This window comes from Leptodactylus fuscus, chromosome 1 (assembly GCF_031893055.1).
Source record: "Leptodactylus fuscus isolate aLepFus1 chromosome 1, aLepFus1.hap2, whole genome shotgun sequence".
Classification (NCBI taxonomy): domain Eukaryota; kingdom Metazoa; phylum Chordata; class Amphibia; order Anura; family Leptodactylidae; genus Leptodactylus; species Leptodactylus fuscus.
This window is the reverse complement of record NC_134265.1, coordinates 110,549,627-110,564,221: the sequence shown is the minus strand read 5'-3', so window position 1 is coordinate 110,564,221 and position 14,595 is coordinate 110,549,627. Positions and strand designations below refer to the sequence as shown.

General features: G+C 41.2%; 1 protein-coding gene across 1 annotated transcript; it reads right to left on the bottom strand.

The window, feature by feature from the left end:
• Window positions 1-520: 520 nt before the first annotated feature.
• On the bottom strand, window positions 521-12,554 carry DDX51 (DEAD-box helicase 51). The gene is made up of 15 exons (XM_075262611.1): window positions 12,469-12,554; window positions 10,696-11,371; window positions 9,782-9,932; window positions 9,189-9,334; window positions 8,762-8,833; window positions 8,544-8,650; window positions 8,179-8,287; window positions 7,958-8,100; window positions 7,606-7,804; window positions 7,399-7,514; window positions 5,693-5,809; window positions 3,252-3,353; window positions 3,019-3,082; window positions 2,799-2,933; window positions 521-946 (listed from the first exon to the last, which is right to left on the bottom strand). The coding sequence occupies exons 1-15, from the start codon at window positions 12,489-12,491 to the stop codon at window positions 920-922; spliced, it is 2,187 nt and encodes a 728-aa protein (XP_075118712.1). The 5' UTR covers window positions 12,492-12,554; the 3' UTR covers window positions 521-919.
• Between the last annotated feature and the right edge of the window lie 2,041 nt (window positions 12,555-14,595).

Sequence of the window (14,595 nt, the reverse complement as noted above, 5' to 3'; positions counted from 1 at the left end):
TAATCAAAACATTGTGTACTTCAAGTTTGTTGCCCAAAGAATATGCTCTCACAACGCAATGTTGACAGGAAAATAAAACTTATGGATTTTTGAAGGTTGACATGGAAAATATGAAAAAAAGTTCCCAAGCATTAATGTTCAAACTACTCTGGGTCATTAAGATGATAAGAAATGACTGAAAAAAAGGATTATGTCAAAGAGCTAAGGAGATGCAATGTAATGAAAATCTAAAAAAATAGACAATGAATGGGCAATAAAGAACAGATAAAAATTATACATACATCTATATAGTAGTGGCTGGAAGTGGTTATGGACGTTCTATTACATAAATAGAGAAGAAGCAAAGAATCAGATTGAAGAGTTCAAACCAGGTTATATCCAACTGATACTTCTTGTTCCACCTGTAAATACAATTTTTCTTGGATATTCCATCTGTATTCACAAGGATATAAACCACAAAGGTGTTTGGATTTGTTCACAATTCTAAAGAATAATTGTAATTTTTGGGTACGGTCTCTACTTGTACAGGTTTATTAACCTTTTCTTTTACACAGTTTACCATAAACCAGTACATTTAATGGACATGGTTATCTACATAAAAGCAGAGCTATAAGCCATTTGTACCGCCAAGGATATGGTGTCTCTTAAATACAAACCTTTCTACAGTATAAAATAAAAAGTCATTCTGAACATATAAATAATAGGTAAACTGTGTTTATCTTCCTGTGAAGCACAAAATCCACACTTCATAGAATAATGGTCCCAAAGAACGTCACCAGGGTTATATATCATTAGATTCTGGGAGGCCTCTGTAAATAGTTCATAAGCTTAAACATGAATACAGCAGAAACCAATAAGCAGGGGTTCTTAGTTCCTAATAATGGAACCAAATATTTTTTTTTGGTTACTATTCCAAAATTCAGCTGCGCTTCTGAATTTGTTCTTCCTGTGAACAGAAAAAGAATAGAAATAATTTATCATGTGCCATTACCAAACCATAAGCACAACTACTAAAAATTCCACCCTGTGGAATGGATCTCCACTAATATCCACATTATGCAGACATCAACATGTGTATGTAGGGAGAGGCTTAGTACTCATTTGTACAATATAGTTATTATAATTAATAAAAGTAATCACTGCTGGTATGAATCATAATAATATGGTGAACACTGAATCAAAATACATTTTTAATAAAATGATATACCCTCTTTATCAGGTTATTTTGTCAGGAAAAATCTTGTTCATAAACTCTATATATGTAAAAATCAGAGTGAGTGGGACCTTGCTTTATGAGCTAAAGTAACCCTAGAGCAGGGGTCTCAAACTCGCGGCCTGCGGGCCGCATGCGGCACCCCGAACAATTTTGTGCGGCCCGCACAAGCCTAGGGACGCCGGATCCAAGTTGAATCCGGACGTTTCACCATTTTGCCCACAGGCAGTTCTATATACTGCCGGAAAGCTGACAGTGCGCTGAGTTCAGCACACTGTCGGCTTTCCCGATGTGGGCCCAGTGTGAAGAGCTTACGGTCCGGTACCGTAGCTCTTCTATGGTCAGAAGAGCATCTCTGACACTCAGTCAGAGATGTCCTTCACAGCACAGCCAATCGCGCTGTGCTGTGAGAGCCGGGAGGAACGCCCCTCCCTCTGCTCGCAGTACTCGTCCATAGACGAGCATTATCAGGGAGGGAGGGGGCGTTCCTCCCGGCTCTCACAGCACAGCGGCTCATGACACTGGGGGCAGACGAAGGGAGGGGGGAGAACGGCATGACACTGGGGCAGAAATGGAGGGACATGAATCTGGGGGCAGAGATGGGGAGGGACATGAAACTGGGGGCAGAAATGGAGGGACATGAATCTGGGGGCAGAGATGGGGGGACATGAATCTGGGGCAGAGATGGGGGGACATGAATCTGGGGGCAGAGATGGGGGGACATGAATCTGGGGGCAGAGATGGGGGGACATGAATCTGGGGGCAGAGATGGGGGGACATGAATCTGAGGGCAGAGATGGGGGGACATGAATCTGGGGGCAGATGAAGGGTGTATATGTAACTGGGGGAAAGATGGAGGGGGGACATATAGTTTACGGGTGACTGTAGGAGGATTATACAGTGTGGGGGCACATGAAAAATGAATGGGCGGAGTCAACATAAAAGTGGGTGGAGCTAAATTTGCCGCGGTGCGGCCCGCCGACTGGCTGGGATCTTGCTCTGCGGCCCACATGCTGAGTTGAGTTTGAGACCCCTGCCCTAGAGAGTGAATGTGATCACATATTAAGTGGTCACCGAGTAATCTGAATGGGTAACACATGGTGCTATATTTATTTAATTTCTCAGAAGGCATTATCTAGTGTCCACTGCATAATAGGCTGACACTTCCTGCTCTGTAGACATCACCTTTCAGCAGTCATTTGTTTATCATCACAAGCAAGATTAAAATAATAAGTAACACCTTTGTTATAAAGCTGGGGAAAAATAACAAGGGATCCGTCACTTGCAATATGCGATGGTTGTAGCTCATTTCCTTCCCTCCCTGCAAAATATCCTCTGCATAGGTCACAGAGCATATCTAGAACAAACTCACATAGAAGTCAATGGACAGATTCAGACTACGGGTTGCTACGTCTATGTGGCTTCTGTAAAGCATTTCTCTGATTGCGGTTATCAAAAGAAGCAAGATGGCTGCCCCATAATCATGTCCTAAGATCTGCTTTCAATTAGTAAAAATAATCCCATGTGACACATTCCCTTTTAATTTGCTGGATCTTGAAATCAATGAGAGTAAAGAGTTAATCACCTTAATAACCCTCTGTAGCTGTGACAGCACCTCTTCATATCGTTCCTCAAACTGCCGGAGGTTTTCACTCTTTACCAGCTGCTTCTGTAACTTTGGCACACCAGCTTCCCGCATCATGTTCAGATACCTCTGCTCCTGAAGGGGCAATACACATGAGTGAAAACATTTGTTCTTCCATCCCCAATGCACACATACTATAGGGGGGGAATATTTTACAGACCTGTATTCTCAGCAGCATTGTGAACGCTAGACCGGATGTCCCTCCTCGCGCCGTCCTTCCTACCCTACAATTATAAGAATATTTAGGCTTTACATATCATGAAGGGCCTCCGCGGCAATAGATTTTCAAAGTATGGACACAAGAAGTGTAAGAGGATTTATCTACTATGTAACACTAGATGCAAATTATTTACACACACTATACATATCGGCATTCACTTAAGATGAACATACCTGTGAACATATACTCTCATGTACTGCGGGGCATCATAGTTTATCACACACTTCACTCCTGAGATGTCTATTCCTCTTGCTGTGGCATCTGTGCTTATAAGGCTGCATAACATGAGCAGAGTTTGTAAAATACTATAAGTATCATTAAGAATTCACAGAAAAAACTCTATGGCTATTTTATTGTTTGTATAATGAAAAGTTATAACATCTTCCAATTAAAAAAAAAACTGAAACGGGACATTCTCTTTAAGCCTTACTTGCATACTTCTAAAAATGGGTTTTTGGATATTTCTAAAAATAGGAAAATTGTGCATGTGTACCAGAGTTATCTACTGGTAAACATATTTATGTAACATTTTATATAATCTTTCTTGTTTTATTGGTTTTCTGATTTTATGTAATTTGATCCTAAAGACTGTATGACGGTAAAAAATTTCAGCTATGTAATAAACGTCAGACTTCATGTGTAGAACAATTTTTACGCTCAGTGCCGCACAGATATCAACATTTCTTCTTGCTGCCAGTGAATACAAATCTATTCTGGACTTACATGCAATAACTGAACACTAATACTGACAGCAGCAGATTGTTCCAATATATTAGACTAGTGTGTGAGCTAAACATGGCAGCAGCAGAAACATCCTCTGTCCTGAACTCCATTAGCAGATTAGCAGTAGTTTAAGTAAGACACGACCCATGAATATGCCGTGTGGAGTTTACAAGATAAAACAGCCTAAGCTTCCTTGCTGACGACTGTATGACAGTCCGATCCACAAAATATGGAACAGGTCCTATTCCTGTACAATTTTGCAAACCTGCTTCCGTGACTTCCTGTTCATTGAATGAAATGGGCTGCGGTGCACGTGCGGAACATGGGTGACAACTGTGTCCCCAGTGCCGTTCATTCATGGCAGCTGGTCAGCAAATGGTCGTGTGCAACCAGCTTAAGTTTTCTAATCCTAGAAACCTCTTTAATATCCTTCATGTGTAAGCAGGGAGTTACAATGAATTTCCAATATGGGTGCACTTATGGGTGGGTTCCTAGCACTTGCAAAAGATCAGAAATATGACTTTTTAAAAAGTCAGCTGATCTCCCTATACCAGGCACATGGGAAATTGTGGCGGTGGGAGATGCAGCAACACATTAAGCTACACAGTAAAATGAAATGAGTTTGGTTCAATTCAAAAATCTCTCCGAAATAGTTATTACTAAATAAAAAAAAAAACAACTGAGGCATGCATAACATGACAAATTCATATTGTGCCTTGAAACTCAATGAATATAAAACGTAGCTTTTAATAAATATGATTAAAAACGAAATTTCTGTGTGTCTCGTCACTGCTATTGTGTTACAGTGTTAACAACAAGTATTGCACACTTGTATCTTTTTATGGATAGGGCAAGGGGGGTGGCCAGAGTCGGGGAAACCCACCCCACCAGCAATGGTTCAAAATAATTAGCAGCGCGGTGTGGTATACACCCACCCGTATGACCAATTCCCCCCTATATCTCCAAGGGCTAATGTCATTGCTCCTGTCACTATTTGTTAGAATGGTGTCTAAACAGATATAGTCACTTGATAAAACAATAGTAACCCTCTTGTATAAATAAGTGCAGATACAGCAGACTGCCTCTAATAGGTTGGATATAACAGGCTGCGCTTACACTATTACAGGCTAATTGTTAGCACATAAGTAAACTGAAGTAGACTGAGCTAATGGCATTATAAGCCCTATTTAAACAAGAGTGTTTAAACAAGAGTGTTTAAATAGGGCTTATAATACCATTAGCTCAGTCTACTTCAGTTTACTTGTGTGCTAACAATTAGCCTGTAATAGTGTAAGCGCAGCCTGTTATATCCGACCTATTAGAGGCAGTCTGCTGTATCTGCACTTATTTATACAAGAGGGTTACTATTGTTTTATCAAGTGACTATATCTGTTTAGACACCATTCTAACAAATAGTGACAGGAGCAATGACATTAGCCCTTGGAGATATAGGGGGGAATTGGTCATACGGGTGGGTGTATACCACACCACGCTGCTAATTATTTTGAACCATTGCTGGTGGGGTGGGTTCCCCCGACTCTGGCCACCCCCCTTGCCCTATCCACAAAAGGATACAAGTGTGCAATACTTGTTGTTAACACTGTAACACAATAGCAGTGACGAGACACACAGAAATTTCGTTTTTAATCATATTTATTAAAAGCTACGTTTTATTTTCACTTGAGTATACCCCTGTGCTGAAAAACTATTGATTTTGGATATACTAGCCCTTGGATACAATTGAAACTCAATGAACCCAAAAAATGATTTATTTCTAGTAGCGATACGTACACAACCCTTCATGAATATTTCACATTTTTATGAACTTCAGATTTTTTTGAGCACTGCAAATATAACAATTATGTCAATATATCATATTATACCAACTTACAGCTGTAGCTTTCCTTGCTCGAATTCCTTTAGGGTCTTCTTTCTCTCCCCAGGACTAAGACGAGAGGAGAACTCTGCTGCATTGATTCCTCCAAAAAGTTTTATGAGTAGAAACAGGCTGTAAAATATAATGTATCACTAAGTAAATTTAACATAAAACAAGTTAAGAATCCAAACCTGCCTCCATTCCTCGGTAATCTGACTACAGTCAAACCAGCCCCCATAGCACAAGTAATCAATTACCTGTGAGATTAGGGAAAGGATAGAGAATGGAGCAACTTGGGGAGCCGAGGCCGCCTCTGATCACTAAACTCTCGAACCCCCACGTGCAGCAAAAGCATTCTCTTAGACCAGGTAAGTGAATAAATACATCCTGGACAACCACTTTAACTAGCAAGTGAAACAAGCAAAGAAATGCTGGCACCCTTAGGGTATGTTCACAAAGAGTTTTTTGCAGGTGGATTTTCACGCAGAATCCACCTGCAAAAATTGCTACCATTGACTTCAATGGGACCCGCTCACTTTTTTTTCCCCACTAGATAGTAGCGGAAAAAAGAAGCGAGATTCTGCGGCTGAGTCAGCCGCAGTGTGAGACACGGTCCTGTTAGGCCCATTCATTCAGGCCTAATCAGAAGCGGGATGCCGCGACAGGATGATGATGCTGCATCGGCATCCTGTGGCAGATAGCTGCGCGGAAAGTTCACACAGCGGAAAAGGTTTCTGCCACCTTTTCCTCTGTGTGAACATACTATTAGGGTCATAAGAAGCTTTCAAACACTGGTAAAAAGAGGTTCTTCTGTTGACCACGTAAATGGCTTTAATATGTAAGCAGTAATTGCAATAATATTACTTTTTATTAACCCCTTTTTTTAAATGCCGGGTCTTTAAAGATGGTGACAATGGTAATACAAATAAAAATAAAATAAAATTATTTTTTTTTAAATAAAATAAAAAATAAAAAGTTCAAATCACCCCCCCCCTTTACCTAGATACATATATTAAAAAAAACCCAAAAAAAACACAGTGAAACACACACACGCACATTAGGTATCCCTGTGTTCAAAAATGCCCAGTCTACAAACTTAAAAATATATTTCTCATATAGTGAACGCTGTAGTGGGAAAAAAAACCCCTCAAAAGTGTCAAACCGCTGTTCTTTTGCTGTTTCGCCTTTGATAAAAATTGTAATTTGGGTGTAATGTGAATGCCGTAAAAATGAAGCCCATAAGAAAGTTGTAAAAATGCACATTTTCTCCAATTCCACCCCATTCTGATTTTTTTTTTTACCAGTACATTGTACAGAATAAATGGTACCAATACGAAGAACAATTTGCTCCACAAACATTAAGTGCTTTATATGGCTCTGGGAACAAAAAACAAAAAAGTGCGAAGCACAAAAATGGTGTCATTTTAACATGCAGTTTATATGTATGGTTAGACAATGTTTTTTGTGTTACTGACATGTTTTGACCAAAATCAGCATTAAACACTTGCGTTTACTTAAACAGAAAATCCAACTGAATACAAAATTTCTATTCATTGAATTCTTGCCACATTTTCCATTTCCATAAATGTGAAAACAGCAGCAAGTAGCCCCACTGAATGAGACCCTTCAGTGTCATAATCTCATATTTTTGCTGCTGGTTCGACTTTAAATATTGGTTGGATTCTTAATGTGTGTAATCACGTGCATTAGTAGTCACTTACCGATGTGAAGACTCTCTGGAGTTGGTGAAGCAGAGTATACGAGAAAAACGTAGGGTGAGTAAGAAGTGGAGGAGAATAAGAGGCTTGGAGTTAAGGTTACACGGAATATAGTAGTGCTGTAAGACATAAGCAGTCATATTCTTAATAAATACAGTACATAGCAACACTAGAATATCCTAGCTCAGAACATCTTCAAAAGCTGCTCACCGTAAGCCCCTTAGGAAGGGAGAAGTTTTCAGAAGTGGAAAGCTCAGTTTGATCTTCAGTGGTGTTTGGTTTTGGCTGCTTGTATATAGATGTAAAGAGCCGTGGTTGGTACAAGCCCAGCTTCTGAAGTTTCTCCGGATTGTGCGTCAGGGTAGCAGAAAAAAGCAACTTCTGCAATGGAATCTGAAGCTGGCCATAACTGTAAGGTAAAATGATATGTGAGAAAGATGAAAGCGTGTAGTAACATATATGCAAACCGACCACTGAATGTACTTAAAGGTGGAAATACTTGCACAAATACACAAAGGAAGTACAATATGGATTAAAGATGGTTGTGTAGGAGATTACTTACTTTGCTGCAGTTGGCACTCCTGGCATCTTGCGAGCAAACAGCATGCCAGAATCACGTGGTTCCACCTTATGTACAGCATTGATGACCTGAGGTAGCCAGTCTTGACTCATAGTGTCAATCATACGATCTGCTTCATCAATAACCTGTCAAATGAATAAGATGCAGCTCAAAAAAACTGGTAAAATCCAACATATAAGTTTTTACAGAGTGATAAAGCTTACCAGAAATCTCAGATGCCTCAAGGTGAAGCCTTCTGTCTTCTGAATATGATCAACAAGTCTACCTGGAGTGCAGACAAGAATGTCAGCCAAACTGCAGAAACCAAAGTTCCTATGGTACAAAGAGAACATAACTATTAATTAAAAAAATATATATATCACACATAAACACAGTTCTCCAAAAGAAAAGGGGTATGCTGGGTAATGGGAAGTAGACAGTCATAAGGCTTTTCCAACAAGTAGTAATTATGACCTATCTGCTGACTGACGGAAGGCTGTATCCACATCTAGGGCAATATCACAGCTCTCATTGGTATACATTTTGAAGTCATTGATTTAAACAACAAAAACAAAACAACACAACTTACTTTTTAGTTACCAGAGTCTCCTGCTCCTTAGCAAAAGATTTATGTCCAGCTATCAGGACAACCTTGAGACCTGTACCATCGGCATAGATATTAAAAACCTTGCAGACCTGTTAGAGGTAAAACCAAACCTAATGATACATAAATCATGTGCAGCACAATGGTAGAACCAGCAATAAATGAAAGCCACGGCTTGTCTTCTCAATAAAGCATTGAACTACCTGTTGTGCCAGCTCCTTGGTGGGCAGGACTACAAGAGCACGGACTTCACATACAACACGTTCCATCAAAACCTGTGGACAAAAAAGGATACTTAAATTATATGATATAATGAATAGAGATGAGCGAGTACTGTTCGGATCGGCCAATCCGAACAGCACGCTCGCATAGAAATGATTGGACGTAGCCGGCACGCAGGGGGTTAAGCGGCCGGCCGCCGTCAAAGCGGAAGTACCAGGTGCATCCATTCATTTCTATGGAGCATGCTGTTCGGATCGGCTGATCCGAACAGAAGTCGCTCATCTCTAATAATGAATGATCACCCTCACACCACCAGTGCGTATCTCCATCCTGGTTTGTGTAAGGCAATTCTGAACAGTAGACCCAACTGTAATAAATTCTGTAGACCAAAATCCTGTCCAAACTGACCTGTACTATTGGAACAACAAATGCCAATGTTTTTCCACTTCCAGTAGGTGCAGAAACACAAATGTCATTTGGGCGGTATCCACCTCTGCCCACAAGAAAACCATGAACACAGCTGTCCAAAATAGCCGGGATGACTTCAGCTTGAACTAAATATGAGTGGAAAAAAAAAATATCAATCAGTAAAGTGAAGTGTCTAAGATTAGAATCTTGTCTAAGATTAGTCTCAGATGCACTACCAAGGCCAGAAAAAATGCCAGCACTCATAAGCTCTACTTTATCCATAATACTGCCATTGTTGAAATTCTGGATTTTTTTTATTTTATTTTTGGAAATAATTGTTTTCTAAATGATTATTTTACTAGCTCTTTTAATAAGCTGCTCTTTAGGTTAAGCGTTCCTTTAAAAAGGAAATATACTTTCTATACTAAAACAATATAGAGGAAATACGATCCCTAACGTTTTTACAAAGATTGTTTCCCACTGACAAAATCAAATCGTTCTTATAAAGAAAATAATTACAAGGCAATGGACTTCTTCAACACAATGCAAAAGGGGTCTAAGACCAAGTAAACATTGCAAACTGGTATATGTACCTGGAAAGAAAGATTTCACTTTGTTATTTTCCAGTTTCTTTATAATGTTTGGGTCTAAACCAGGAACATCATGAACGGAAACAAGGTTCTGCTTAATATCCTTCTGAACCAGACTGGGTTTCGATAGCCACTGAGGGAGGACTGGAAGCACCTACAAAACAAAACTAGTGTTACATCACTTTACAAATTTAGCATGCATTACACCCTAAGGCTACACAGAATGAATGGTAGTAGCAGACATGGCTGCAAAAGACAAAATACAGGTTACAAGTGATATGAGAATGGATGGTAGAACTACAATAATCAATATTAGGCAGGAGGGGGATAAGGGGCAGAGGAAAAGGGAAGAAGGAGAGGACCAAGGTAGAAGATGGAGGGAAGGAGAAGAAACAAGAAAGAGAAAAAGAAAGCGGGGAGAAGATGATATAATGTATGAAGCAGCGTCCATGCACTTACTGGCAGGTCAGTAAATTACAGTTTCCAAGTTCCCTGTGAGGGAGTAGCTGAGAAACGCTTGGTATTCGCTAGACCAGGGGTAGGCAACCATTGGGACTCCAGCTGTTGTAAAACTACAACTTCCAGGATGCACACCTGCTCTGCTGTTCTTGGATCTCCCATGGAAGTGAATGTAACATGTTGGGAGTTGTAGTTTCACAGCAGCTGGAGTGCCTAAGGTTGCTGTCCCCTGCGCTAGACCATTGAAACTCCATCCAGTAATACCAGATTTTGTTGAATACGTCAGTTGCAACCTTTGTAATGACACTATCAAAGAGTACAATGATGTACTTCAGCTATCTACAGTAGACCCATTGAATGAAGCAGTGGTGTGCTTGTTTGACCACCGCTTCATTCAGAACAGGGAGTAAAACACCCTTATTCTTGTGGATATCATGTGACTTTCTGCTTGGTCTTACCCTCTGAACTCGCTTGGCCTCAAAACCTCCAAGTAGCAGATATTTGGGATCTGAGGAAGAATCTTTTGTTTCTTTGTTGTTCTGTTTCACTTTAGCCACCTCATTTTCTGCTTTGTTCACCTCTACTTCAGCATTCTTGCTGTTTTCGTCTGCAGCTTTTGAAACCTCACTTGATTGTCGAGATCCTGGTTTCTGTTCCTTCTTGTTGGGGGTCTTAGCATCTTCATTCTGGACCGTTTGGGAGATGACGCTAACTTTTGCCTCTCCTTTACTGCCTTTCTTCTTATGTTGTTGTTCTTCTTCAGCCTGTGGCTCCAGACTTATGCTGTCTTCTTGTTCATCTTTGTTTAGTTTTTTCTTGCGTCTCTTCTTTGCCTTTATCTCTCCTTCATCCTCTGGTTCAGAGTCAGAACCAGGTTTTTCCACCTTGATCTCTGTTTCATCAATGAGAGTTTTCTTCCGTTTTTTAGATTTTTTCCCCTTTTCAGATTTTGTGCTTTGGTTTTTGGTTTCATCTGTGTATCCTTCCTCCTCTTCCCTGCAGTGCTTAAAAATTTCTTTCCCTTTCTGCTTCTTACATTTTAGTTGTGACTGCCGTTCCTTGGCTTGTTGACGTAACTTCTCTAGCAAAGTTTTGGCACGATCTTCAGTTGAATCCACTTCATCACCAAGGTACCTAACAGATGTAAAAGAATAATAGATACATAATGAAGTATGTGCAGTGCATCAAGCTCAGCAACATCATATTTCAATACCATGAAGCAATTGTATATTTCAATTTACAACTGGAGGTTCATGAAGTAGAGACTCAAGGGAGCCAAGGAAGTATCGGAGTGGGGGAACCAGGGTATTGTGGGGGAGAATCACTTTTTTTTTTTTTTTTTTTGGGGGGGGGGGGGGGGGGGGACAAGGCAACAAAAAAAGAAAACAACAAAAAAACAATTCTAGCATTGTGATTTTTTTTTTTCTCTAATGGCATTCACTAAGACAGTGCCAGCTGAATAACAATAAGAGAACCTGAGAGTTAAGAGTTATGTAGCAGACATATCTTCTGTTTCTGCTACTTCGCAATGCTTTACTAATACATCATTGAGCATTAACTATCTGTTCTGCGTAATGTAATAGTATGACATTGAGCAGGAAAGGGTTAAATTGTACCAATTCTGAACTAGTACCACAAAGACCCCTGAACATAAGGAGATACCAGTATTATAAATGACACATACTAGGCCAGTGGAACAGTCACAGATATGAACTGGGGCACTTTGGCCCTATCCACTCTCCTTGCCAAAATACAAAAAGATTAAAACAAATCTAGAAGTGAGTAATACCAAGGACATCTTAGACTATGTTCACACTTGTGCCGGGCTGTCCGCTGACTGTTAGACTATAGTCTACAATGGGGTCTGTTGTGTTTCCACCATTTTTTATACTGAAAAGGTCAGATTAAAAAAAAATCCTGTATGGAGGATATTTGACAGAGACTCCACCATGGATGTGAACCTCGCAAACTTAAATACCGATCAGACAACAACACATATAAACATCAATACAGATCAGACAACAACAAATATACAGACATGATACAGATCAAACAACAACATTTACACAGAGATCGATACAGATCATACAACACATATACAGACATAAGCAGAGATCACACATATAAAGACATCAATAAAGATTATACAGCTGATGATCAAACAGCGGAGACCTGTCCGTATTCTGCACGAGACATGACTGCGTTCAAACGACGCACAAAGAGAACAGTACCTGTTAATAACAAACAGCGCCATCCTGAAAAGAGATCCCCGGTGATTCCAACATAACACAGCAGCACATCACGTGGGACACGGCATGGCAGGTCGCATATCAATGACATCACGGTCCGGCCATTGGCTGTGCGACGTATAGAAAGGTTTTCATTGTCGAGCGCCCTCTGCTGGCTGGGAGAGTAACATGCAGCTACAGTAGTCTGGGACCGCCTCATGCCCTGCGTGTTCTGCATTGTGATTATAACATAGTAAATCTATAATAACTGGTTTATAAGGACTGGGAAGAATCAGATGCCGGTGTTGGTGCTATATACAGCTTTATGTAATTAACCCCTAATGGTTTTTGTTTTTCAGTTGTTTTCATATAGGCTGAGGCCACATGTTTCTGAAAGGCTGCATTTTTTTTATTGCATGTTTCACTACAATTGTTTGATCCAAAAGCTTTCTTCCCTTTTGGTAACTGGCAGGGTCGCTTTAACCATAGGACCTACAGTGCAGCCTCACCGGGCCCTATGGTTGCAGGGGCCCCTTCATCTGCCCCGAATCGAGTGGGGCTGTACCACAATAATAAAAAATAATGCTCTGTGAAATGTGACAATGATTGTCCTTAAAGAGGACCTTTCATCTCCTCTGCCAAGTCCAGCTCTTTGCATCATTTGATAGCTACTGCTCCAATAGTTCCAGCACAGTTGGAATTTAGGCTATCAGCAATGACTGCTCAGGAAGAGGAGCTAGAGAAAATAATCCAACTGTCCTGGAATGTGTGGGCAGGCATCTATTTACAGCTGTTAAGAACTGTAGCTTTCAGAGGTGATGAAAGGTCTTCTTGAAAGGGAGTTTTCTGGCCACAGGATAGGTCATCTGTATGTTATCTGTCACTGTCTGACACCCAGACCCTGCACAGGTCAGCTATTCTTAGCAGCGTCCAGATGCTGAAAGGTGCTAGTGGATGGAGAGCGTGCACAACACCTCTCCTATTACTTGAACAGAAGCTGTGCTGTATATTCTCTGTCTACTAGCAGCTTCTGGCACCTGAAGGCTGCTAGAGCGGCTGATCTGTGCAGGGTCTGGGTGTCAGACAGTGACAGATAACATCAGTGTGAAAAATAAGTTTGGAGCTAGAAAATCCCTTGGAGGTTGTCCAGTTTCAGACCAATATTGAGAGATAAATGTTATTATTTGTATGATGATCAGCGCCGTACCTCTAATGAGGTGAGGCGATGGCCTCTGGCGTCGCTCCGGAGGGGGCGGCGCCGCTGCAATTTTTATAAATTTTTTTATCCTAAACTAGCGCAGGAGGAAGGTTGCTCTAAAAACAACTCGAGCGGCCCTCTTTTGCACTGGTTTAGACCTGTGCATTTCAGCACAGGCGGCATCATCACTCCTCCTATGGTGAGACGGAGACGTCTTATCGATGAGTGAAGAAAAGGCGGCACAGGAGCAGCGGCGAGGTTGTTAAGTATTACACTTTTTTTGTTTGTTTTATAATAGGGCGCTACATGCTGGAATATCCCCAGCAGGTAGCAGCCTATTTACCTACCTCCCCGGGCCTGCTCACTGCCGCTCCCGCTTCCCCTTCTACTATCGGCCAGTAGGGCATCAGTGAGCAGGCCTGGGCCCAGGCCGCGATCCCACTACCGCTATTATTATACTCAGGGGTCTTTTCATATATCATTTTGTATAATATTCAGAGCCCCAGGGGAGGTGAGGGAACATAATGAACAGTGTTACTCACCTCTCCGGTATCTGATGTTAATCCTAGCAGGCTTCGGACCTATATGGTAATGTCCCAGACGTCACGTGGTCACAAAGCCTGTGCTAGCAATACCATATAGGCCCGAAGCCTGTGCTAGTAGTAATACATACCTCCCAACCATCCCGATTTCTGCGGGACAGTCACGATTTCGGTGTCCTGTCCTGCGGTCCCGGTCGGCGGGAGGTATGTCCCGATTTCAACTCATCGTTGTCCTACGGACGCCAATGAGCTGAATACATAGGTGTTTAAAGCAGGAGCTGTCACAGTTCAGCTCCTGCTTTAACGCTGAGCTCCAGCATTTGTAGCCACAATGTGATGACGTCACATCTCGCCTACAACTATGTGTATGAGAGAGAGAGCGGCGGGGGA